The 27091-nt window shown below is 39.5% G+C and overlaps 1 protein-coding gene and 2 pseudogenes across 4 annotated transcripts in view; all 3 read left to right on the top strand.

The window, feature by feature from the left end:
• ILRUN (inflammation and lipid regulator with UBA-like and NBR1-like domains) overlaps window positions 1-27091 on the top strand; it is a 121970-nt gene that overhangs the window by 38747 nt on the left and 56132 nt on the right. For all 4 annotated transcript variants that reach the window (XM_060162627.1, XM_060162625.1, XM_060162628.1 and 1 more), the window contains exon 3: window positions 5159-5356. In XM_060162627.1, coding sequence (XP_060018610.1) covers window positions 5159-5356 — 198 coding nt within the window. The remainder of the gene's footprint in view (window positions 1-5158; window positions 5357-27091) is intronic.
• Window positions 6294-8596, top strand: LOC132527400 (tigger transposable element-derived protein 1-like; annotated as a pseudogene).
• Window positions 19837-20519, top strand: LOC132528116 (lysosomal-associated transmembrane protein 4B-like; annotated as a pseudogene).

Genomic DNA, 27091 nt, shown 5'->3' with positions numbered 1-27091 from the left:
AAACATTGTTTTGACGTACTGCTGACTTAAGAAAAATTTAACATAAGTTAACCGTAGTTCTTTGAAAATAGTATCTGAATATGTATTAGTAAATGTTTATTATCACCTTTTACTTGTTAATTCTTTTCTAATGACTTTTTTAATTTGAGTGAGTTTAGTATTTCTTGTCTCATCCAGTAACAATTTATGCTGACTAGGTGAGGATGCTTTAACTTCCTTATTAATGAGGATTTACAAAAGAAATTCTAAGAGATGGAAAACTAGACAAAAGGAATATTTAGCTAAAAGTTTGTTGGTGTCGGGGAGCCATGTCTAGTAAGGTAATCTGATGTGAAATGATATAAAACTCTGGGGACTCAAACCTATAAAAGTGACCTTTTATTGGACCCTGTTTACTTTTCAGTTCTTTATACTTCAGTTCTTTTATGATGGGGAGAGACTGGCCAAGCTAGTCTTTTATATAATAATTAATGTACCAAATTATTATTCTTAGTTTTTCTGGCTAATTTGGAATTAACTTTACCTTGGATGGTGTGTCACTGAGCAAAAGCACATAATCTGGATTGACCCAGTGTTGTAGATGACTGGGGACATCAGTGGCTTTGTAAATTTTCATTAGCTTCTTTTCTCTTTTGGTTATAACACTGTTCGGTGCATTGTTAGTTTGAGAGGCACATGGTAATACAGGAAAATGGCCATTTTTCTTGAAATTCTTGTTCCAAGGTTGATTATCTTTACGTTGTCTAATTTCTTTCTCACCTTGCTTAGTGTTGTCTGCTTTTAAAAATATTAAAACAATCTCTTTAGGTCAGCTTTTATTCATCATATTTCTTATCTGAATTACTAAAATCTGTGTTACTGGTCAAAAATGCTTTTGAAACCTAGCCATGAATTTTTAAAATGAGTAACATTTGTTTAGAAAGTATAGCTTATTAAAAGTTTTGTTTATTTAAAAGAATTAATCCAAGACCTTGTTTACTTAATGGTGAAAACACTGGAAATGGTCTGGCTTTCCATGGGTTCTTTATAGTGTTTTTAAATATTGAAAGTTGTTAGAGTACTGTTGAAATGTTTTAAATACCATCTTGCTGCAAAATAACCATTTTATATTTCAGAAAGCCTCTTGAAATATCTGCTCACTCACTAGACAGTTCCTTGGGTTAATGGGAGATTGTAAGGGTTTGATATAAAATGGTGAGAATGTCAAATCAGAACCCCAAAGAGCTTGTCTTTCACCTTGACTTGGAGAAAATTTGTTTTAGTGTCCTGCTTTTGCATAGTAACTCCAGTTTAAAACAGTCTCTGGGTCTGCAGCCTGTCTTCCTGTAAAAGGACATTTTTGTTCCTGTACACCTCTTAAAAACTGGGCAACAGTTGCTAGAGATTTTACCTTTCGAGGTACTTGGAACAGGTAGGTTTTTTATTCTTCTGGAAATCGTTCCATCAGTTGTAAAATAGTTTTGTGTCTGTAAACTAAATGCTTTCCATTTGATTAAGAAGAAACTGGCCTCACATAATTAAGTGACAGGTATGTTATTAGAGAGAGAGATAAGGAAAGCATGCACAGGCACTGGTTCTTTGGTGTCATTCTAATCTGGCCTAGGTTTTTTCTGGAAATAGAGTGGTAACACAAAGAAGTAGGGTAGGCCGGGACTTCCCTGGCAGTCCAGTGGTTAAGGCTCTGTGCTCCCAATGCAGGGGGCATGGGTTCAATCCCTGGTTGGGGAACTAAGATCCTGCATGCCGCATGGCATGGCCAAAAAAAAAAAAGCTAGGGTAGGGCTTAGCTGTTTCTCCTCAGGCTCTCTTACTCTCATTCATAACCTTCCCTAAGAGATAAGTGCTCGCTGAAAGAGTTTCATAAATAATTTTTCACGGTGCTTCTCTACTGTCATGTTTCAGGCATATCAGGAATTCAAATTTACAACAGATGTGATTGATAGGAACTGCATATAGCTGTCCCAGCACCTTCCCCAAAGAAGATAAATGTCACACATTGTTTAAAATTAAACACCTAATATTAAGTCCTTATATTCAGATCATAGAAAAACTGAAGTGAGACATTTAATGACATAGATGCAGAATCCCAGGATCCAAACTTTTGGTACTGTGTAAGTTTTAGAAGTTTGGGAAACATGACCAGGAAACTTTACAGTTGGAGTTTAAAATGAAAATTTGAAACTGTCCCTCTGAAGATGAAAGGAGACAATTCTCTTTACCAACACTTACAGCTTTTCAGTTGTTATAGCCATGCTCTGCTGTCCAGCTGTGGTGAGTGTTAAACTAAGCATATTATAACTCTGGTGTTTCTCTGACTTTAATGAAGTAGTTATGATTGTTATATGAGAGAGTGACGTCAGTCATCTTTATTTTCTAAACTACATAGAAGTGAATATGAAGCAACAGTTGAGGGAAAAAAAGAAGCTTGAGAAAGAACAACTATTCCCTCCATTTTTCTTTTGACTCCTTAAAATAAGTTTCTTATGTTCCAGTCACTTTATCAGGTACAGGAAGAAAATGGCAACAAGATCAATGAAGGTCCCTGTTTGCATGTAGCTTAATTTGAAATGCAATCTCTAAAGCTACAGGGGTTAAAAAGAGGGAGGGGGTCTTCACTGAGGTTTGTCTTCTGTCTTGCTCTTTGGATGTTCCTTGTTGTCTCCAAACTATTTCTATAATCACTTACACCTAGTAAGTCTCAGACTTTCTGGAACTGATGGACTTTTATTTCATTTTTGCCATGCTCTCTATCATCTCAGGATTGCCACATGACAGGTTTCTTGTCTTGTTTTGTTTTGACTTTTTATGTTTTTTAATAAAATTATATTCCATGATAACTGGAGAATCGCAGCCTTAGTCATATGTGTGCTTGCGATACTTAACTTGGAAAGTCATAAAACACAGATTAGTCTTTCTTTTCTTCTTATATATATCTACCCACCCCCATTAAGCTAGTTGTAACAGACTTAATTTGAAGTGCTATTGTGTTATGCTTCTCAAATCCAGATTTTTCCAGTATGCTTAGCCTGGTAGGCCAAGTAGCTCATCAGTATTTCCCTTCCTTCTGTATCAAGAGTCAGTATCAGTGACCTTTTCAGAACTACCTGACCTGACAGTTGGGGGCTGTAAGAACTATATGTCATAATAAACTGTTGGTAACTCTCAGAAGGCAGATGATTGGTTCTTCATTTTATAGCAGATTAACACTTCAGAGTTGGTGGTGTATAACTCTTCCAGTTTTTTCAAGAGGCTCTCCAAGAACCACATCAGTAGGGTCTGATGTACTAAAAAGATCAGGACCGTAGCCTCATAATTGTTAATCATTTAACATTTTACCAACTAACTCAGTATCCTGGGAATACAGCAGTACTCCCTCTTTTGCACAGATGAGAGATCCAACTGTCTCAGCTGCTTGTGCTTGTCTGCCTAGGACAGCCAAGTATTTTCCACACCCAGACAGTCTTGGTTTCCCTTGTTTTCTTTAAAGTTCGAAAACAGACACATTCTTGGATTTTCATATAAACATTGTCTTGTTATAGATGTATGTATGTGTGTGTGTGCGCGTGTGTGTGTGCGCGCATGTGTATGTGTGTCTTTTAAAGAATAATTGTGAATTCAGCCCTATAATAGTAGTTTAATTTTCCTCTTGGATCTTGGTCTTTAAAGAGACTGACATTTTCCAAGGTACTTCACATCAACTGCTACTATTCTTGACTAAGACAAATATGCTTTTGCCGGGCCGTAGGCCCCAGAAATGAAAAAAAAGAATTTTCATGTATTGCCAGTGTATCATCCACAACCTTTTCCACAGCAGCAGTTGCCCTTTATAGTGTTAACTTAAGAGGGCACTTTGCTGGCAGGATTTTTTTTAAAGAGGGTCTGACAGACATAGCGACCACTCCTCCATCTGCTACCCCTAAAAAAATCCAAGAGCCACAGCAGGTGCTGTTCATTATGGGGCTGAGATCTCAGCAGTAGAGCGTTGGTTGCTTTTCTCTCCAGTTCTCTTTTTCAGTAGTAAACCATCAAGTATATCAAAACCGGCCTGGCACTTCACAAACAAGGTAGAGAGGAATCCTAGAGTGCTGTTAGGAGATGAGTTTCAAGCATGCTGAAAGTCCTTCCATGTCCAGCTTTTCATGGTGATTTGCATTTATAATGAATGTATGTATCTCAACAAAAAAATATAGAGAGCTTTCTGTATATAGTAAAAAGGAGTCTGTTGGAGAGACTTCACAGGAAAGATCACATCTAGTCACTGTGTGGCCACCTATGACTGGTCAGAAGTCAATATATTGATTTCTCATTTGAGTTAGTTTACGTGAAAATATGTGTACAGGAGTGGGAACCAAATAAGACTGTTCCCACTTCCAAAGGAGGGAAAGACATTCCTGCCAAAGCCATTTCTCTGTCTTGCCATTCCTATTCTTTCTACAAGCACCTCTTGCTGGTATCATCACCCCTGAGACAACGGGTCATTGTACTGTTATCAGGGCCCACTATTCATATTTTCCCCACTACTGTTTGAACCTGAAAATGAAACTTTCACTTGACTCCTTTGTCTTATTTGCAGTCTTTTGACCCTCGATCTTTTCATTGTTAGGAACTCCAGAAGAAAAGTCGTACATCAGGGAAAAAGCAGTTCTAAAATGAAAATAATACAGAAACTATTCCTCTTTCCTCAATGGAAAGTTTCATCCTCTTTCCTCGATGGAAAAACTGGGGACAGTCAGACATATTTTTACTTTGAATGTCAGTTTAAAAGGTCAAGTGCAAATGGGTACGTGTTCTTAGTAGAGAAAGCAGTCTTCCAAAGATGTGGGCCTGAGCTTCATTTCCGTGGCTCTTTTCTGACATCATTCTTAAGTTCTACAGATTCAGCGTGATGTGTGGCCTTCCCTGGGTCACCCAAAACACATTTTCTTGAGGAACTGCCTTGCTTTTGCTGTGTGTGCTTTCTGTTAGGGATAGACTGCTGGTCAGAGGTTGCTGACTCTTGATTCTTTCTGATCAGTGAGGTGTTACATAGCTCAAAGATATGTGGATAGGTTTACATATGTGTGAGAGACAAAGAGACCTCTTCTACAGTTTTGTAATGAACTGCACTCAGCATAGGACCATTGATTGCCTAACATTTTTTTCTTTTGCTTGAACTCAGGGGCAGAGGCCTGGCCTCCAGGGGTTTGTCTTAAATATGTCGGGGGAGACCAATTTGGACATGTGAACATGGTGATGGTGAGATCGCTAGAGCCCCAAGAGATTGCAGATGTCAGCGTCCAGATGTGCAGCCCCAGCAGAGCAGGAATGTATCAGGGACAGTGGCGGATGTGCACTGCTACAGGACTCTACTATGGAGGTGAGTATGTCCCTGTGCAGCCCAGGGTGAAGGAATTAAGGTAACATCTTACAGCATCCCCGGTTGCTCACAGAGCCTGTCAAATTATGTAGCAGGGTGTGGTCCCTTTTAAACAGCGACCCCATGCGGGTAAATGACTTGAATTTAATGACTAATTGGTTCAGTCTAGCGGTCTCCTTTTTATACTAGGAATTTAGTTAAAATTTAGTGAAGTGTAATGAGATATATATTGCATTCTAAACAATGATTTAGTAGTGCTGCTATTTTTATTATATAATCTAGTAGGTGCTGTAAGAATACTGAAGGCAGTCCTTGTTCTCACAGTCTCTAGACAGAAGTTATATAAAAAAAGATAATGCACAAAATGTGCATACTTCTCTGCACCTGATGACCTGTCAAGATGCTAGTACCTCTCACTCCTTCTTTTTACTGCCATACTTTTTGGACAGAGTGATTTACACTCATCGTCTCTTTTTCCCATTTACTTTTATTTTTCAAACTAGTCAGTCCTTTACCCACTCCAGTGATGTTTATCAGCAACTACCCAGTTTCCAAATCCAGTAGCCACTTTCCAGTCTTCATATTAACTGACCCTCTATCATTTGGCACCGAACTCTAAATGTTTTTTGAAGTGTGTACCTTCTTAGACTCACGTGGTACCTCTCTTGTTTCTTCTCTGAATGTTCTTTGTCTAGTCTCATTTTTGCCATGGGACTACAGACATACCTTGATTTATTGACGTTCACTTTATTGTGCTTTACAGATAATTTTGTTTTTTACAAATTGAAGATTTGTGACAACCTTTCGTTGAGCAAGTCTGCTGGCACCGTTTTTCCAACAGCATTTGCACACTTTGTGTCTCTGTGTCACATTTTGGTAATTCTCACAATATTTCAAATTTTTTCATTATTATTATATTTGTTATGGTGACCTGTGATCAGCAATCTCTGATGTTTCTATTGTAATTGTTTTGGGATGCCACAAACTGTGCCCACATAAGACTGTGAACTTAATTGGTAAATGTGTGTGTTCTGACCATTCCACCAATTAGCCATTCCTCCATCTCGTTTCCTCTCCTTGGACCTCCCTATTCCCCAAGACACAACAGTATTGAAATTAGGTCGGTTGATAACTCTACAATGGCCTCTAAGTGTTCAAGGGAAAGGAAGAGTCACTCATCTCTCACTTTAAAAACTAGAAATGATTAAGCTTAGTGAGGAAGGCATGTCAAAAAACAAGATAGGCCAGAAGCTAGGTCGCTTGTACCAAACAGCTAAGTTGTGAAAGCAGAGGAAAAGTTCTTCAAGGAAATGAAAAGTGCTACTCCAGTGAACACACGAATCATAAGAAAAGTGAAACAGCCTTACCGCTGATATGGAGAAAGTTTGAGTGGTCTGGATAGAAGATCACATCAGCCACAACATTCCCTCAAGCCAAAGCCTAATCCAGAGCAAGGCCCTGACTCTCTTCAACTCTGTGAAGGCTGAGAGAGGTGAAGAAGCTGCAGAAGAAAAGTTTAAAGCTAGCAGCGGTTGGTTCTTGCAGTTTAAGGAAAGAAGCCCTCTCCATAACATAAAAGTGCAAGGTGAAGGAGCAAGTGCTGATGTAGAAGCTGCAGCAAGTTATCCAGAAGATCCAGCTAAGATAATTCATGAAGGTGGGCTACACTAAACAAGAGATTTTCATTGTAGACAAGACAGCCTTATATTGGGAGAAGATGCCATCTAGGACTTTCATAGCTAAGGAGGAGAAGTCAGTGCCTGGCTCCAAAGGACAGGCTTTCTTGTTAGGGGCTAATGCAGCTGGTGGCTTTACGGTGAAGCCAGTGATCATTTACCATTCTGAAAACTCTAGGGCCCTTAAAAATTATGCTCAATCTGCTCTGCCTGTGCTCTGTAAATGAAACAACAAAGCCTGGATGACTGTACATCTGTTTGCAACATGCTTCACTGACCATTTCAAGCCCACTGTTGAGACTTACTGCTCAGAAAAAAAGATTCCTTTCAAAATGTTACTACTCATCGACGGTGCTCCTGGTCACCCAAGAGCTCTGATGGAGATATGCAACGAGATTTTCATGTCTGCCAACACAACATCCGTTCTGTAGCCATAGATCAAAGAGTCATTTCTACTTTCAAGTCTTGTTCTTTAAGAAATACATTTTATTTTATTTTAAATAATTATTTTAAATTACAACTTGAGTGTTCTTCTCTGTCTTTCTCCTACCCTGTACACTCTCCCCTTCTCTTTTATTTAATTAATTAATTTATTTTTGGCTGTGTTGGGTCTTCGTTTCTGTGCGAGGGCTTTCTCCAGTTGCGGCGAGCCGGGGCCACTCGTCATCGCGGTGCGCTGTCCTCTCACTGTCGCGGCCTCTCGTTGCGGAGCACAAGCTCCAGACGCGCGGGCTCAGTAGTTGTGGCTCACGGGCCTAGTTGCTCCGCAGCATGTGGGATCTTCCCAGACCAGGGCTTGAACCCGTGTCCCCTGTATTGGCAGGCAGATTCTCAACCACTGCGCCACCAGGGAAGCCCAGAAATACATTTTATGAGGCTATAGTGAATCCTCTGATGCATCTGGGCAAAGTAAGTCCTTCTGGAAAGGACTCACCATTCTAGATGCCATTAAGAACATTTGTGATTCATGGGAGGAGGTCAAAATATCAACATTAAGAGGAGTTTGGAAGAAGCTGACTGTAACCTTCGTGGATGACTTTGGAGGGGTTCGAGACTTCAGCGGAGGAAGTAACTGCAGATGTAGTGGATGTAGCGAGAGAATTAGAAGCGGAGCCTGAAGATGTGACTGAATGGCTGCAATCTCAGGATAAAACTTTAACCGATGAGGAGTTAACTTTTTATGACAAGCAAAGAAAGTGGCTCCTTGAGATGGTATCTAGTCCTGGTGAAGATGCTGTGAAGATTGTTGAAATAACAACAAAGGACTTAGAATATTACATAAACTTAGTTGATAAAGGAATGGCAGGGTTTGAAAGAACTGACTCCCAATTTGAAAGAATTTCAACTGTGGGCAAAATGCTATCAAACAGCATTGCATGCTACAGAGAAACTGATCGTAAAAGGAAGAGTCAGTCAAGGCAGCAAACTTCATTGTTCTCTTACTTTAAGCTGCCCCAGCCTTCAGCAACTCCCAAGTTGATCAGTCTGTAGCCATCAACATGGAGGCAAGACCTTCCACCAGCAAAAACGATTACAACTTGCTAAAGGCTCAGATGATGGTTAGCGGTTTTTGCCAATAAAGGATTTTTTAATTAAGATATGTGCATTGTTTTCTTAGACATAATGCTGTTGCACACTTAGACTACAGTGTACAGTAAACGTAATGCACTGGGAAAACAAAAAGTTCATGTGACTCGCTTTATGGCAGTATTCACTGTATTGCATTGATCTGGAACCGAACCAGCTCTGTCTCCAAGGTATGCCTGTCTTAGATTGTGAGCTGGGCCCTGTTTATGCTCTGTGACCTCATCCACCCACCTGGCTTCATCTGTCACCAGTACGGCATACATGGTACTCGAAGTCATATCTGTGGTGCAGACTCCTTGGAGTTTCAAACCTGTATTTAAGTGCTTGTGGACAGAACCTCTGGATATTCTGTAGAGTTTTGTATTTTAGTATCTCCTAGGCAAAACTTACATTCTTGTAATTGTCATCCCATTGAGATGATCAGGCCAGAAGCTTGAGTCATCTTTTGTTCTGTCTTATCATCCTTAATCACAGACCAATTCCTATTTGTTTCTCTATATCCTATGTCTTAGAGATCCAGAGAAAAATAAATTAAAAAAGAGTTCCTGTCCTCAGGGAGCTCTTAACTGGGGACTCATGGCCAGTGGGACCTTTGGAGTTATTTAAAGGAGTCCTGGAATTAATTTTCTCATATATGTTTTTGCAGCCAGTGGAAACTTGAAGTATTTCTCTGACTGAAAAAATTATAATGTTTAGTGTCATCCTTTGTAACATCATTCTTTGCCGAAAACCTTTGTGCCTCCTGTAATGGAGCCAAACTCCTTGGCACAGGGCTTAAAGCTCCTCATGGGGCTTCCCTGTTGGCGCAGTGATTGAGAGTCTGCCTGCCGATGCAGGGGACATGGGTTCGTGCCCCGGTCCGGGAAGATCCCACATGCCGTGGAGCGGCTAGGCCTGTGAGCCATGGCTGCTGAGCCTGTGCATCCGGAGCCTGTGCTCCGCAGCGGGAGAGGCCACAACAGTGAGAGGTACCGCCAAAAAAAAAAAAAAAAAAGCTCCTCATGATCTGGTCTGGTCTCATTTTCACTTTCATCCTTAGTCACCTCTTTACTCTCCACAGCCAGTCCCCAAAGACACCACATGATTTCACTTCTTCATGCCCTTGCTCATGTTGTTCCTATTGCCTGAAATACCTTTTTCTTTACAACAAACCCCTGCTCATCCTCAGCACCCTGGTGAACTCACCTTTCCTCCTTCCCTCCTCCCCCCTTCTTACCCCTCTACCCGAAGGAAATACCTACTTCCCTTTTCACTTATATTATGCACACGCTTGTTATTTTAGTTAACACATTGTGTTTTAGGTGTTTGTTTACTTATCCTTTTCTCCTACTAGACAGTGAACTATCTGTTGAATACAGAATCAACATCATGTAACAATCATATATCAGAATGCAGAGAGATTATTTCTCCCCTCTTCTCAGGCCACCTCTCCTGAGAATCTTCTTACTTGCAAATGGTTTCTCCCATTGCTGAGCTCCATTTCATAATCTCTTTCCCTTTCCTTTGCCTCTCTTTGGCACTTCACCTCTTTCTGCCCAGTTAATTTGATGAATGTCTAATATCGATTTTAAAATGTAAGGTGATACATGTCTCATTTATCTTTGTAACTCTTGAAAAAGCTGAGCCAAGTGGAGAGTGGCTACTCAAATTTTAAAATGCATGTCAGTGTTTTTAAAGGAGGAGGAAGACAACATACATGACTTTAAAAAAAATTTCTTTGATGCAAAGATACTGCTTCATAGTGTTCTCCCATGCTTGAGAGCTCTAGTCTTATTTTGTGCGTGTGTTTTATTGTTAAATTAAAAATAATTATCACTATATGTGACATTAAAATTTATACTTTTAACATCCCTCTCAAATTCTGTAAGTAGGTAGAGTATAAATATACTAGCTCTGAAGGCAGTAAAAACTTCAAAGCCTTTCTTGGTCATATAGTCTGTGAGTTGTTTTTCAGGACTTTGAAATCTAATACCTACAAGGGATCTTAATAGTTCATCTGATTCCATGGTTTTCAAGCATTTTTCTTGATCAGTGGAACCCTTTTCTTGATAAAAGTATATGTGAATGCCTCCTCCAAAAAAGAGAAAAGATAAAACTGAAACTGGCTTTGTTGATTTGGGAGCCTCCTTGGCCCGTGTTTCCCTGCCTTCTGTCTGAGGTGACCTCCAGGGCTGTGTGGAGTATAGTTTGCAAACCCCATCTACTCTAATAAAGAATTTAATTCCATTTACAAGCTACTGTATTCCATTGAATTCAGTTTAATGTTGATTATAAAACATGTCATGATAGCAGAACTGTTAAATGACTGGCAGAAAGTGAAATATACATAATATACATAAAACTACAGCTGTGAACATGTGAAAAAAATAAGCTGCTATGTTAACCTTGGCATGAATGGCTCTTTCAGTTTTTCTGCTCACTCTTAGCTTGCTAGTGCATTGAGTATAGTGTAGTGGTAGGCGTTTGGAATGTAGGACTACATTGCCTGGGCACAAACTTGGACAAGTTAGGTAACTTCTCTATGCCTTATCTTTCTGCTTTTTTTTTTTTAAGGTTTTTTTTTTTTGATGTGGACCTTTTTTTTTTAAGTCTTCATTGAATTTGTTACAATATTGCTTCTGTTTTATGTCTTGGTTTTTTGGCCAAGAGGCATGTGGGATCTTAGCTCGCTGATCAGGGATTGAACCTGCATCCCCTGCATTGGAAGGCGACATCTTAACCACTGGACTGCCGGGGAAGTCCCTCATCTTTCTGTTTTAACAACAAAGCTTGCTTTGTTTGTTTGGTTTTGGTTTTGGTTGGGTGGTCTCTTCTTGAGTCTTTAATGGTCTTTTCTAGAAAGAATCCATTCTCCTTATTTTTATAATAATACTTATGTTGTTTGAGCTCATTTCTCTTCCTAAAAGGAATTCTTGCCATATTTAATAATTTACAAAGTGGGTCTTCTTCCCTCATTTTAGATTGGTTGTACTCTTTCAGTCTCTCAACAGGAGTGTGCTATTGGCATATTGTGTGGACAGTTCTTGTTTATGTGGGGCATATTTATAAGACCCTTGGCCCTCTCACTAAATACCATGTTCATCTTTAGAGCCACCCCTCCTCTCCCACCACACACATTTCTAACGCCCTTGGTTGAGTACCACTAAGTATTTGATTCTTGGCAGAATTATTTTCAAGCTCAAACATTTTATTTTATCTTCTTTCTACAGACTTTTACTTCTTAGATAAAAACAACCTGTTATATAATGCCTACTTTATGTCAGGCATTGTACTGGGCTTTTTCATATAAATTATATGGGAAATATTAGCTGCACTTTATGGGTGGGGAAACTGAAGACCAGAGATAATTAATGACTTGTCTAAGTTTCAGTGAAAGTTATAAATTATAAATTAGCTATAAATTATAGTTATAAATGAACAAAAGTAGTTTTATGATCTTTGCCATTGGACACTACTATATTAGGTTTACGGGGAAACTTTGGCTCCAGGTTGTTGTTACTTGGCAGAGTTTAGGGAGACTGGGGTATATGGTCCACAAGTCCTCTCCATTTCCGGAGTGAGTGGGAATGAGGGTCAGGCTGAGATTGGCAAGGTGACTCTTAGGTGGTTGAGTAAATACCGGTGTTCCCCAAGGAGTTCCTGCTTTCCAGGAGATATACAGTTCCTGTAGGACACTTAACTCTTGGAAAGGAGTAAGCAGCATGGGTGCTTGTCACCATTTTAGCCTTGGTACAAACATGCCTCCCCTCTTCCTAGTAGAGTACCGTCTTTCAAAGTTCCACAGGAGACGGACTTCCCTAGCGGTCCAGTGGTTAAGACTCCATGCTCCCAAATGCAAGGGGTGCTGGTTCAGTCCCTGGTTGGGGAACTAAGGTCCCACATGCTGCACGATACAGCCAAAAAAAAAAAACCACCCAAAAGAAAAAACCCAAAAAAACCCAAAGTTCCACAGGAGAGCTGTACCCCTGCACTTGATGGTTCCTTCTAAAGCAGAGGGGTTCTAGTTGTGAAGTAGGCACTGAGGTCACGTGATACTCTGGTTATCACATGCTGATGAGGGTTTCTTCCATTTGAAATAGCTCTTCTTGTTAAATGGCTTCACGTGGTTCCTTAGGGACAATTCACATGTAGATTAAATACTTATATTCATTTAGTTTTCTCAGAGGTTAGAAATGGAACTTCCCTTATTAAGCTCCCAAATCATACTATATAATATAGTCCCACAGGTTAGGAAACTTAATGGTTGCTCTATGTAAACCACACAGTTTATTTCTTTAAACCTTTGTAAGTTCCTCTTTCAGCTTCTCCAGTTTATGGAATGTCCACCTTAACCAGGTAGTGTGGGACTGCTCCTCCTCATTCTTCTCCAGTGTTTTAACTGATGATGTTGTAAAAGAAGCTCTGGTTTCATAGATGTCCTCTAGACTCTACACAGGTGTCTTCTGTTTAGATGCTGTTCTACTTGGCATCTCTGCCAGCTCTCTTGCCCTTTTGCCTACTGACCCCACCTTTAGAATGTCTCTCTTTTATGTTGCACTCAAAAACCCTGCTTCATTTGGTTCTAGAAGATCCTCAATAAGATACTCTCTGAAAAAGGAAGGGAGGGAGGAAGGAAGGAAGGAAAACCACCAGCAGCAGCAGCCACAAGCCAGATTAGAGCTCCTGGAGCAGTCAGCCAACATGGTGCCATTCTAGCCCCCTAGACATGTGTATCATTTAGCAACAGCCTGTGGAACAAAAACCACATTCACAGAAAAATAGACAAAATGAAAAGGCACAGGGCTATGTACCAGATGAAGGAACAAGATAAAACCCCAGAAAAACAACTAAATGAAGTAGAGATAGGCAACCTTCCAAAAAAAGAATTCAGAATAATGATAGTGAAGATAATCCAGGACCTCAGAAAAAGAATGGAGGCAGAGATTGAGAAGATGCAAGAAATGTTTAGCAAAGACTTAGAAGAATTAAAGAACAAATAAACACAAATGAACAATACAATAACTGAAATGAAAAGTACACTAGAAGGAATCAATAGCAGAATAACTGAGGCAGAAGAACAGATAAATGACCTGGAAGACAGAATGGTGGAATTCACTGATGCAGAACAGAATAAAGAAAAAAGAATGAAAAGAAATGAAGACAGCCTAAGAGACCTCTGGGACAACATTAAACGCAACAACATTTGCATTATAGGGGTCCCAGAAGGAGAAGAGAGAAAGACCTGAGAAAGTATTTGAAGAGATTATAGTCAAAAACTTCCCCAACATGGGAAAGAAAATAGCCACCCAAGTCCAGGAAGCACAGAAAGTCCCATACAGGATAAACCCAAGGGGACACACGCCGAGACACATAGTAATCAAATTGGCAAAAATTAAAGACAAAAATGATTGAAAGCAGTAAGGGAAGAACAACAAATAACATACAAGAGAACTCCCATGAGGTAAACAGCTGATTCCTCAGCAGAAACTCTACAAGCCAGAAGGGAGTGGCATGACATATTTAAAGTGATGAACCTACAACCAAGATTACCCTTCCCAGCAAGGATCTCATTCAGATTTGATGAGAAGTCAGAAGCTTTATAGACAAACAAAAGCTAAGAGAATTCACCACCACCAAACCAGCTCTACAGCAAATGCTAAAGGAACTTCTCTAAGTGGGAAACACAAGAGAAGAAAAGGACCTACAAAAACAAACCCAAAACAATTAAGAAAATGATCATAGGAACATACATATCGATAATTACCTTAAACGTGAATGGATTAAATGCTCCAACTAAAAGACACAGGCTCGCTGAATGGACGCATATATATGCTGTCTACAAGAGACCCACTTCAGACCTAGGGACACATACAGACTGAAAGTGAGGGGATGGAAAAAGATGTTCCATGCAAATGGAAATCAAAAGAAAGCTGGAGTAGCAATACTCATATCTGATAAAATAGACATTAAAGTAAAGAATATTACAAGAGACAAGGAAGGACACTACATAATGATCAAGGGATCAATCCAAGAAGAAGATAAAACAATTATAAATATATATGCACCCAACATAGGAGCACCTCAATACATAAGGCAACAGCTAACAGCTATAAAAGAAGAAATGGACCATAACATAATAATAATGGGAGACTTTAACACCTCACTTACACCAATGCGCAGATCATCCAAACAGAAAATTAATATGGAAACACAAGCTTTAAATGACCCAGTAGACCAGATAGATTTAATTGATATTTCTAGGACATTCCATCCAAAAACAGCAGATTACACTTTCTTCTGAAGTGCGCACAGAACATTCTCCAGGATAGATCACATCTTGGGTCACAAATCAAGCCTCAGTAAATTTAAGAAAATTGAAATCATATAAAATTTCTGACCACAATGCTGTGAGATTACAAATCAATTACAGGGAAAAAAACCCTAAAAAACACAGACACATGGAGGCTAAACAATATGTTACTAAATAACCAAGAGACCACTGAAGAAATCAAATAGGAAATCAAAAAATACCTAGAGACAAACGACAATGAAAACACGACAGTCCAAAACCTATGGGATGCAGCAAAAGCAGTTCTAAGAGGGAAGTTTATAGCAATACAAGCCTACCTGAAGAAACAAGAAAAATCTCAAATAAACAATCTAACCTTACACCTAAAGGAACTAGAGAAAGAAGAACAAACAAAGCACAAAGTTAGCAGAAGGAAAGAAATCATAAAGATCAGAGCAGAAATAACTGAAATAGAAACAAAGAAAACAGTAGCAAAGATCAATAAAAGTAAAAGTTAGTTCTTTGGGAAGATAAACAAAATTGATAAACCATTAGCCAGACTCATCAAGGAAAAAAGAGAGAGGACTCAAATCAATAAAATTAGAAATGAAAAAGGAGAAGTTACAACAGACACCACAGAAATACAAAGCATCCTAAGAGACAACTACAACAACTCTATGGCAATAAAATGGACAACCTGGAAGAAATGGACAAATTCTTAGAAAGATATAACCTTCCAAGACTGAACCAGGAAGAAATAGAAAATATGAACAGACCAGTCACAAGTAATGAAATTGAAACTGTGATTAAAAATCTTCCAACAGGGCTTTCCTGTTGGTGCAGTGGTTGAGAGTCTGCCTGCTGATGCAGGGGACATGGGTTCATGCCCTGGTCCAGGAAGATCCCACATGCTGTGGAGCGACTGGGCCCATGAGCCATGGCCACTGAGCCTGTGCGACCGGAGCCTGTGCTCCGCAGCGGGAGAGACCGCAGCAGTGAGGCCCGTGTACTGCCCCAAAAAAAAAAAAAAAAAAAAATCTTCCAACAAACAAAACTCCAGGACCAGATGGCTTCAGAGGTGAATTCTATCAAACATTTAGAGAAGAGCTAACACCCAACCTTCTCAAATGCTTCCAAAGCATTGCAGAGGAAGGAACACTCCCAAACTCATTCTATGAGGCCACCATCACCCTGATACCAAAACCAGACAAACATACTACAAAAAAGGAAAATTACAGACCAATATCACTGATGAATATAGATGGAAAAGTCCTCAACAAGGGCTTCCCTGGTGGCGCAGTGGTTGAGAGTCCGCCTGCTGCTGCAGGGGATACGGGTTTGTGCCCTGGTCCGGGAAGATCCCACATGCCGCGGAGCGGCTGGGCCGTGAGCCATGGCCGCGCAGCCTGCACATCTGGAGCCTGTGCTTCGCAAAGGGAGAGGCCACAACAGTGAGAGGCCCGCGTACTGCAAAAAAAAAAAAAAAAAAATCCTCAACAAAATACTAGCAAATAGAATCCAGCAACACATTAAAAGGATCATACACCATGATCAAGTGGGATTTATCCCAGGGATGCAAGCGTTCTTCAGTATACGCAAATCAATCAATGTGATACATCATATTAACAAATTGAAGAAGAATAAACATATGGTAATCTCAGTAGATGGAGAAAAACTTTTGACAAACTTCAACACCCATTTATGATAAAAACTCTCCAGAAAGTGGGCATAGAGGGAACCTACCTCAACATAATAAAGGCCATATATGACAAACCCACAGCAAACATCATTCTCAATGGTGAAAAACTGAAAGTATTTCCTCTACAATCAGGAACAAGACAAGGATGTCCACTCTTACCACTATTATTCAACATACTTTTGGAAGTCCTAGCCTTGGCAATCAGAGAAGAAAAAGAAATAAAAGGAATACAAATTGGAAAAGAAGAGGTAAAACTGTCACTCTTTGCAGATGACATGATACTATACATAGAGAATCCTAAAGATGCCACCAGAAAACAGAGCTAATCAATGAATTTGGTATAGTTGCAGGATACAAAATTAATTCATAGAAATCTCTTGCATTCCTATACACTAATGATGAAAAATCTGAAAGAGAAGTTAAGGAAACACTCCCATTTACCATTGCAACAAAAAGAATATAATACCTAGGAATAAACCTACCTAAGGAGACAAAAGACCTGTATGCAGAAAACTATAAGACCCTGATGAAAGAAATTAAAGATGATACCAACAGATGGAGAGATATACCATGTTCTTGGTTTGGAAGGATCAATATTGTGAAAATGACTTTACTACCCAAAGCAGTCTACAGATTCAGTGCAATCCCTGTCAAATTACCAATGGTATCTTTTACAGAACTAGAACAAAAAATCTTAAAATTTGTATGGAGACACAAAAGACCCAGAGTAGCCAAAGCAGTCTTGAGGGAAAAAAAATGGAGCTGGAGGAATTAGACTCCCTGACTTCAGACTATACTACAGAGCTACAGTAATCAAGACAATACGGTACTGGCACAGAAAAATACATCAGTGGAACAGGATAGAAAGCCCAGAGATAAACCCACACACCTATGGTCAACTATGACAAAGGAGGCAAAGATATACAATGGAGTAAAGACAGTCTCTTCAGTAAGCGGTGCTGGGGAAACTGGACAGCATGAAGTTAGAACACTCCTTAACACCATACACAAAAGTAAACTCAAAATGGATTAGAGACCTAAATGTAAGACCAGACACTTTAAAACTCTTAGAGGAAAACATAGGAAGAACACTCTCTGACATAAATGAAAGCAAGATCTCTTTTGATCCACCTCCTAGATTAATGGAAATAAAAACAAATGGGACCTAATGAAACTTAAAAGCTTTTGCAAAGCAAAAGAAGCTACAAACAAGACGAAAAGACAACCCTGAGAATGGGAGAAAATATTTGCAAGCGAATCAACGGGCAAAGGATTAATCTCCAAAATATATAAACAGCTCGTGCAGCTCAATATTAAACAAACCAGCTAATCCAAAAATGGGCAGAAGATCAAAATAGACATTTCTCCAAGAAGACATAGAGATGGCCAAGAAGCACATGAAAAGCTGCTCAACATCACTAATTATTAGAGAAATGCAAATCAAAACTACAATGAAGTATCACCTCACAGCAGTTAGAATGGGCATCATCAAAAAATGTACAAACAACAAATGTTGGAGAGGGTGTGGAGAAAAGGGAACCCTCTTGCACTGTTGGTGGGAATGTAAATTGATATAGCCACTATGGAGAACAGTATGGAGGTTCCTTAAGAAACTAAAAATAGAATTACCATATGACTCACCAATCCCACTACTGGGCATATACCCAGAGAAAACCATAATTCAAAAAGACACATACACCCTAGTGTTCATTGCAGCACTGTTTACAATAGCCAGGTCATGGAAGCAACCTAAATGCCCCTCAACAGACAAATGGTTAAAGAAGATATGGTACATACATACAATGGAGTATTAGCCATAAAAGGGAACGAACTTGGGTCATTTGTAGAGATGTGGATGAATCTAGAGACTGTCATACAGAGTGAAGTCAGAAAGAGGAAAACCAATATCGTATATTAACGCATTTATGTGGAACCTAGAAAAATTGTACAGATGAACTGGTTTGCTGGGCAGAAATTGAGACACAGATGTAGAGAACAAACATATGGACACCAAGGGGGAAACGTGGTGGTGGGGGAGTGGTGGGATGAATTTGGAGATTGGGATTGATATGTATACATAGATATGTATAAAATGGATGACTAATAAGAACCTGCTGTGTAAAAAGAAAATTTAAAAAAATTCTTTATCTCTTTAAAAAAAAAAAGATACTCTCTGTTTCAGTTTTGATCTCTAGTTCCCTCCAGTATCAGAAATAGGAGTACCCCTTGAAAATAAGAGATTTCTTTTTTGATTTAAAGAATGCTATCCTAAGCTGATTGTGATTTGTATGGGAAGTGTTTTTAGAAGGGACATTTCAATATGTAAATGAGATCCGAAATCCTTAAATATCTTTACCTTATAAGGTCTACATTAAGTTTAAAAGGCGATGGGCTATTTTGGCTTCAGAGAAGGAAGCCTGCAGGTTTGTACAATCCAGTTGGTTGTACTGACACCAAGTGGTCATTTGTTTGGTGGTCGTGTCCAGGTAGTTCCTCAGGAGTCACAGGCAGTGTGAAGTGGCTCTACTGTTCAGATTAATCTCTAAAATGCAGTCATGTGGGTCCTGAACCTCTATGAAGCATCGAAATCAAGAGATCAGGTGAAACAGTGATAGATCTTTAAAGTGTAGTAAATAAAATATTTGCATGTCTAGGTACGAAGCGTCAAATATTTTAACTACTTGAAAATTGTAATGTGAGTAGTTTTAATGTGAACTGTTTGTGCTAACACTGTTTCCTTTATAATTAATTGTATTATTTCTCAGTAGACCAAATATATATCTAAGGGTTTAGTGGAAGTGCAAAAATATAATTTCAAAGCAGCATCTTTTTTCTTATGGTAGCCAGAGCCGTTTTGATAACGGAAATGTCTTTGATCTGGAATGTTAGGTTCCAAGGATTCTGAATTTAAGGATCGACAGTTCCTTAAAAATTTTTAACCAAATTTAATTCTTTATTAATATCCATGTACTTATTGTTAAACAGAAAATAGTTGTAAAACCACTGACCATTTAAAAAATAAATACTTAGGCATAATTGCTTTTTTAAAAAATATAATTCTTGGAGGCAACTGCTCGTATCTCTCGGGGGAGTCGTGGAGCAAGGGCTGGCGGGCAGCGAGCGGGGCTGGGAGCGCAAGCAGGAGTGGCTGAGGAGCCGGCAGCAGCCACGCGGCGGGCTCGGTCCAATGCGGCTGAAGCTCCCGCAAACTTGGGTGCGCGCTCGCACTGCTGTGCCAGCGGCCTGAGTGATGAAGATGGTGGCCCCCTGGACGCAGTTCTACTCCAACAGCTGCTGCCTGTGCTGCCATGTCTGCACCGGCACCATCCTGCTTGGCGTCTGGTACCTGATCATCAATGCCGTGGTACTGCTGCTTCTGTTGAGCGCCCTGGCTGATCCAGATCAGTATCACTTTTCAAGTTTTGAACTCGGAGGTGACTTTGAGTTCATGGATGTTGCCAACATGTGCACTGCTATTGCAATTTCTCTTCTCATGATCCTGATCTGTGCAGTGGCTACTTATGGAGGATACAGGCAACACGTGGCCTGGATCATCCCATTCTCCTGTTACCAGGTCTTTGATTTTTCCCTGAACACCTTGGTTGCAGTCATTGTGCTTGTTTATCCAGACTCCATCCAGGAATACATACGACAGCTGCCTCCTGATTTTCTTTACGAAGGTGATAGCATGTCAGTGACTTCTACCTTGTTTGGTCTTTATTATTATTCTGTTTATCAGCATTATCTTTACTTTTAAGGGGTACTTGATTAGCTGTGTTTGGAACTGCTACCGATTCATCAGTGGCAGGAACTCCTCCGATGTCCTGGCCTCTGTTACCAGCAATGACACTACGGTGCTATGCACCCCCGTACGACGATGCCACTGTGAATGGCACCGCCAAGGAGCCGCCACCACCTTATGTGTCTGCCTAAGCCTGGAAGTAGGGTGTAGCTGAGAGTGACAGCTTGACTTTCATACATCAGGGCAATAGGTCTTTAATTTTACTTCTGAGATGAGCTTCTGAGCTTATTTGTTGCTGAAATGCTACAGTTTAAAATTTTAGATGTTAAGTTGAAACTCTCTGTAGTTTGAAACCTATACTTTAGCTAGAGCACCGTGGTAGAGTAACTGTAGAATTCTTTCTGTGGGGGTTGCGGTGGGCTCCCCTAGTCTTCGCTCAGCATTGAAACTACCCAACAATCCGGATGAACCTTTTGTCTGAGGAGGCTGTTGTACGTGCTGGGCCCCAGAGTTGAAGAATTTATGACACTTTTCTCTCCGTTCCCTCCTTTCTCTTTTGAACACGTAAAATAAAATCAAAATTATATGATGCTTAGGCCATTCCAGTTTATAGAACTAACCTTAGGGGAAGAGGAATGTTAATCGTGTAAGTAGTCCATATATACATATACATAAAACAAGTATTTCCTTAGATCATTTATGATTTAAATTCAGTGACAATTTGAGTTTGCTGGTCAAGGATTTTGTCCATGGGCCAAATCGAAGCCCTTTGTCGATTCCTGGCAGTGAGGACAGTCAGTCGCCACCCCGGTGGCTGCTCTTGTACACCCATGTCTGGGGTCACGGCATGGCGTGTTAGAGGGGAACTGGTTGGTACTGTGTGGTATCTGGTTCTCCCTTTCTCCCAGTTTCCCATCCCTACTCAGAGCCCCCTTTCACTAAGTGTTCTGCCCTAGCCTGACTCAGGGAGGACATCCATCAACCTTTGTCTAGTGGAATTGCTGATATGTATTTACCCAACAATCTGAAAAAAGGTTTTCTTCTCTCCCTGCAAGGCACATCCTACTACTTTGAACTTCTGAGTATATCTCATCATCTTTTAAAATGAGTGTAAAACAGTCTTCAGAAAAATGGGAGGTGGCGGGGGTGCTTTCCTTGTGAAATGCCCTTATCTTGACTACCTGAATTTCAAGGGACTTTTATATATTCATATGTTCAAAAGTCACACCTCTCCTGCTTGTTCATTATTGAATGTGCTGTAAATGAAGCCATTTGGAATTAAAGTGAGATTTGCCCACATCCAAGAAAAAAATATATATATAATTCTTAACTTTTGTGTGTGTATGCATTGGTAAGGGCTATAGCTTAGGTAGAATCTAGTTAGAAAGTATTTCGTTACGTAGAGAGTATATCCCTATCATAGTGAAACATAAACACATAAAACTTCCTGCGCTTCTTTGATTTTTTTTTAACATGTTGATTGGAGTATAATTGCTTTACAGTGGTGTGTTAGTTTTTGCTTTATAACAAAGTGAATCAGTTATACATATACATATGTTCCCATATCTCTTCCCTCTTGCGTCTCTCTCCCTCCCACACTCCCTATCCCACCCCTCTAGGTGGTCACAAAGCACTGAGCTGATCTCCCTGTGCTATGCAGCTGCTTCCCACTAGCTATCTATTTTACGTTTGGTAGTGTATATATGTCCATGCCTCTCTCTCACTTTGTCACAGCTTACTCTTCCCCCTCCCCATATCCTCAGGTCCATTCTCTAGTAGGTCTGTGTCTTTATTCCTGTCTTACCCCTACATTCTTCATGACATTTTTTTCCTTACATTCCATATATACGTGTTAGCATACGGTATTTGTCTCTTTCTTTCTGACTTACTTCACTCTGTATGACAGACTCTAGGTCCATCCACCTCACTACAAATAATTCAATTTCGTTTCTTTTTATGGCTGAGTAATATTCCATTTTATATATGTGCCACATCTTCTTTATCCATTCATCTGTTGGTGGACACTTAGGTTGCTTCCATCTCCTGGCTATTGTAAATAGAGCTGCAGTGAACATTTTGGTACATGACTCTTTGAATTTGTGGTTTTCTCAGGGTATATGCCCAGTAGTGGGATTGCTGGGTCATATGGTAGTTCTATTTGTAGTTTTTTAAGGAACCTCCATACTGTATCTCCCTAGTGGCTGTACCAATTCACATTCTCACCAGCAGTGCAAGAGTGTTCCCTTTTCTCCACACCCTCTCCAGCATTTATTTCTAGATTTTTTGATGTCCATTCTGACTGGTGTGACATGATATCTCATTGTAGTTTTGATTTGCATTTCTCTAATGATTAATGATGTTGAGCATTCTTTCATGTGTTTGTTGGCAATCTGTATATCTTCTTTGGAGAAATGTCCATTTAGGTCTTCTGCCCATTTTTGGATTGGGTTGTTTGTTTTTTTGTTATTGAGCTGCATGAGCTGCTTGTAAATTTTGGAGATCAATCCTTTGTCAGTTGCTTCATTTCCAAATATTTTCTCCCATTCTGAGGGTTGTCTTTTTGTCTTGTTTATGGTTTCCTTTGCGGTGCAAAAGCTTTTAAGTTTCATTAGGTCCCATTTGTTTATTTTTTTTAATTTTCCATTTCTCTAGGAGGTGGGTCAAAAAGGATCTTGCTGTGATTTATGTCATAGAGTGTGCTGCCTATGTTTTCCTCTAAGAGTTTGATAGTTTCTGGCCTTACATTTAGGTCTTTAATCCATTTTGAGCTTATTTTTGTGTATGGTGTTAGGGAGTGTTCTAATCTCATACTTTTATATGTACCTGTCCAGTTTTCCCAGCACCACTTATTGAAGAGGCTGTCCTTTCTCCACTGTACATTTCTGCCTCCTTTATCAAAGATAAGGTGAGCATATGTGCGTGGGTTTATCTCTGGGCTTTCTATCCTGTTCCATTGATCTATCTTTCTGTTTTTGTGCCAGTACCATACTGTCTTGATTACTGTAGCTTTGTAGTATAGTCTGAAGTCAGGAGGCCTGATTCCTCCAGATCCGTTTTTCGTTCTCAAGATTGCTTTGGCTGTTTGGGGTCTTTAGTGTTTCCATACAAATTGTGAAATTTTTTGTTCTATTTCTGAGAAAAATGCCAGTGGTAGGGATTGCATTGAATCTGTATATTGCTTTGGGTAGTAGAGTCATTTTCACAGTGTTGATTCTTCCAATCCAAGAACATGGTATATGTCTCCATTTATTTGTATCATCTTTAATTTCTTTCATCAGTGTCTTATAATTTTCTGCATACACGTTTTTTGTCTCCTTAGGTAGGTTTATTCCTAGATATTTTATTCTTTTTGTTGCATTGGTAAATGGGAGTGTTTTCTTAATTTCACTTTCAGATTTTTCATCATTAGTGTATAGGAATGCCAGAGATTTCTGTGCATTAATTTTATATCCTGCTACTTTACCAAATTCATTGATTAGCTCTAGTAGTTTTCTGGTAGCATCTTTAGGATTCTCTGTGTATAGTATCATGTCATCTGCAAACAGTGACAGCTTAACTTCTTTTCCAATTTGGATTCCTTTTACTTCCTTTTCTTCTCTGATTGCTGTGGCTAAAACTTCCAAAACTATGTTGAATAAGAGTGGTGAGAGTGAGCCACCTTGTCTTGTTCCTGATCTTAGTGGAAATGCTTTCAGTTTTTCACCATTGAGGACGATGTTGGCTGTGGGTTTGTCATATATGGCCTTTATTATGTTGAGGAACGTTCCCTCTATGCCTACTTTCTGTAGGGTTTTTTTTTTTTTTTTCCCAGTATGTGGGCCTCTCCCTGTTGTGGCCTCTCCCATTGCGGAGCACAGGCTCCGGATGCACAGGCTCAGTGGCCATGGCTCACGGACCCAGCCATTCCGCAGCATGTGGGATCTTCCCGGACCGGGGCACGAACCCGTGTCCCCTGCATTGGCAGGCGGACTGTCAACCACTGCGCCACCAGGGAAGCCGTCTGTAGAGTTTTTATCATAAATGGTTGTTGAATTTTGTCGAAAGCTTTCTCTGCATCTATTGAGATGATCATATGGTTTTTCTCCTTCAATTTGTTAATATGGTGTATCACGTTGATTGATTTGCGTATATTGAAGAATCCGTGCATTCCTGGAATAAACCCCACTTGATCATGGTGTATGATCCTTTTAATGTGCTGTTGGATTCTGTTTGCTAGTATTTTGTTGAGGATTTTTGCATCTGTGTTCATCAGTGATATTAGCCTGTAGTTTTCTTTCTTTGTGACATCTTTGTCTGGTTTCGGTATCAGGGTGATGGTGGCCTCGTAGAATGAGTTTGGGAGTGTTCCTCCCTCTGCTATATTTTGGAAGAGTTTGAGAAAGATAGGTGTTAGCTCTTCTCTAAATGTTTGATAGAATTCGCCTGTGAAGCCATCTGGTCCTGGACTTTTGTTTGTTGGAAGATTTTTAATCACAGTTTCAATTTCAGTGCTTGTGATTGGTCTGTTCATATTTTCTATTTCTTCCTGATTTAGTCTTGGCAATTTGTGCATTTCTAAGAATTTGTCCATTTCTTCCCAGTTGTCCATTTTATTGGCCTAGAGTTGCTTGTAGTAATCTCTCATGATCTTTTGTATTTCTGCAGTGGCAGTTGTAACTTCTCTTTTTTCATTTCTAATTGTATTGATTTGAGTCTTCTCCCTTTTTTTCTTGATGAATCTGGCTAATGGTTTATCAATTTTGTTTATCTTCTCAAAGAATCAGCTTTTAGTTTTATTGATCTTTGCTATCATTTCCTTCATTTCTTTTTCATTTATTTCTGATCTGATCTTTATTATTTCTTTCCTTCTGCTAACTTTGGGGTTTTTTTGTTCTTTCTCTAATTGCTTTAGGTGCAAGGTTAGGTTATTTATTCAAGATGTTTCCTGTTTCTTAATGTAGGATTGTATTGCTATAAACTTCCCTCTTAGAACTGCCTTTGCTGCATCCCATAGGTTTTGGGTCGTCGTGTCTCCATTGTCATTTGTTTCTAGGTATTTTTTGATTTCCTCTTTGATTTCTTTAGTGATCACTTTGTTATTAAGTAGTGTATCGTTTAGCCTCCATGTGTTTGTATTTTTTACAGATCTTTTCCTGTAATTGATATCTAGTCTCATAGCGTTGTGGTCAGAAAAGATAGTTGATACAATTTCAATTTTCTTAAATGTACCAAGGCTTGATTTGTGACCCAACATATGATCTATCCTGGAGAATGTTCCATGAGCACTTGAGAAAAATGTGTATTCTGTTGTTTTTGGATGGAATGTCCTATAAATATCAATTAAGTCCATATTTTTTAATGTATCATTTAAAGCTTGTGTTTCCTTATTTATTTTCATTTTGGGTGATCTGTCCATTGGTTAAAGTGGGGTGTTAAAGTCCCCTACTATGAGTGTGTTACTGTCGATTTCCCCTTTTATGGCTGTTAGTATTTGCCTTATGTATTGAGGTGCTCCTATGTTGTGTGCATAAATATTTACAATTGTTATATCTTCTTGGATTGATCCCTTGATCATTATGTGGTGTCCTTCTTTGTCTTTTGTAATAGTCTTTTTTTTTTTTTTTTTTTGCGATACATGGGCCTCTCACTGTTGGCCTCTCCCGTTGCAGAGCACATGCTCTGGACGCACAGGCTCAGCGGCCATGGCTCTTGTGCCCAGCTGCTCCGCAGCATGTGGGATCTTCCCAGACCGGGGCAGTAACCCATGTCCCCTGCATTGGCAGGCGGACTCTCAACCACTGCACCACCAGGGAAGCCCTCTTGTAATAGTCTTTATTTTAAAGTCTGTTTTGTCTGATATGAGATTTGCTACTCCAGCTTTCTTCTGATTTCCATTTGCATGGAATATCTTTTTCCATCCCCTCACTTTCAGTCTGTATGTGTCCCTAGGTCTGAATTGGGTCTCTTGTAGACAGCATATATATGGGTCTTGTTTTTGTATCCATTCAGCCAGTCTGTGTGTTTTGATGGGAGCATTTAATCCATTTACATTTAAGGTAATTATCGATATGTATGTTCCTATTCCCATTTTCTTAATTGTTTTGTGTTTGTTATTGTAGATCTTTTCCTTCTTTTGTGTTTCTTACCTAGAGAAGTTCCTTTAGCATTTGTTGTAAAGCTGGTTTGGTGGTGCTGAACTCTCTCAGGTTTTGCTTGTCTGTAAAGGTTTTAATTTCTCCATAAAATCTGAATGAGATCCTTGCTGGGTAGAGTAATCTTGGTTGTAGGTTTTTCTCCTTCATCACTTTAAATATGTCTTGTCCTGCCACTCCCTTCTGGCTTGCAGAGTTTCTGCTGAAAGATCAGCTCTTAACCTTATGGGGATTCCCTTGTGTGTTATTTGTTGTTTTTCCCTTGCTGCTTTTAATATGTTATCTTTGTATTTAATTTTTGATAGTTTGATTAATATGTGTCTTGGCGTGTTTCTCCTTGGATTTATCCCGTATGGGACTCTGTGCTTGCTGGACTTATTTCCTTTCCCATATTAGGGAAGTTTTCAACTATAATCTCTTCAAGTATTTTCTCAGTCCCTTTCTTTTTCTCTTCTTATTCCGGGACCCCTATAATTCGAATAATGGTGCGCTTAACGTTGTCCCAGAGGTCTCTGAGACTGTCCTCAGTTCTTTTCATTCTTTTTTCTTTATTCTGCTCTGCAGTAGTTACTTCCAGTATTTTATCTTCCAGGTCACTTATCCATTCTTCTGCCTCAGTTATTCTGGTATTG

This window comes from Lagenorhynchus albirostris, chromosome 10, assembly GCF_949774975.1.
Source record: "Lagenorhynchus albirostris chromosome 10, mLagAlb1.1, whole genome shotgun sequence".
Classification (NCBI taxonomy): domain Eukaryota; kingdom Metazoa; phylum Chordata; class Mammalia; order Artiodactyla; family Delphinidae; genus Lagenorhynchus; species Lagenorhynchus albirostris.
This window is presented reverse-complemented; position numbering and strand designations above follow the sequence as displayed.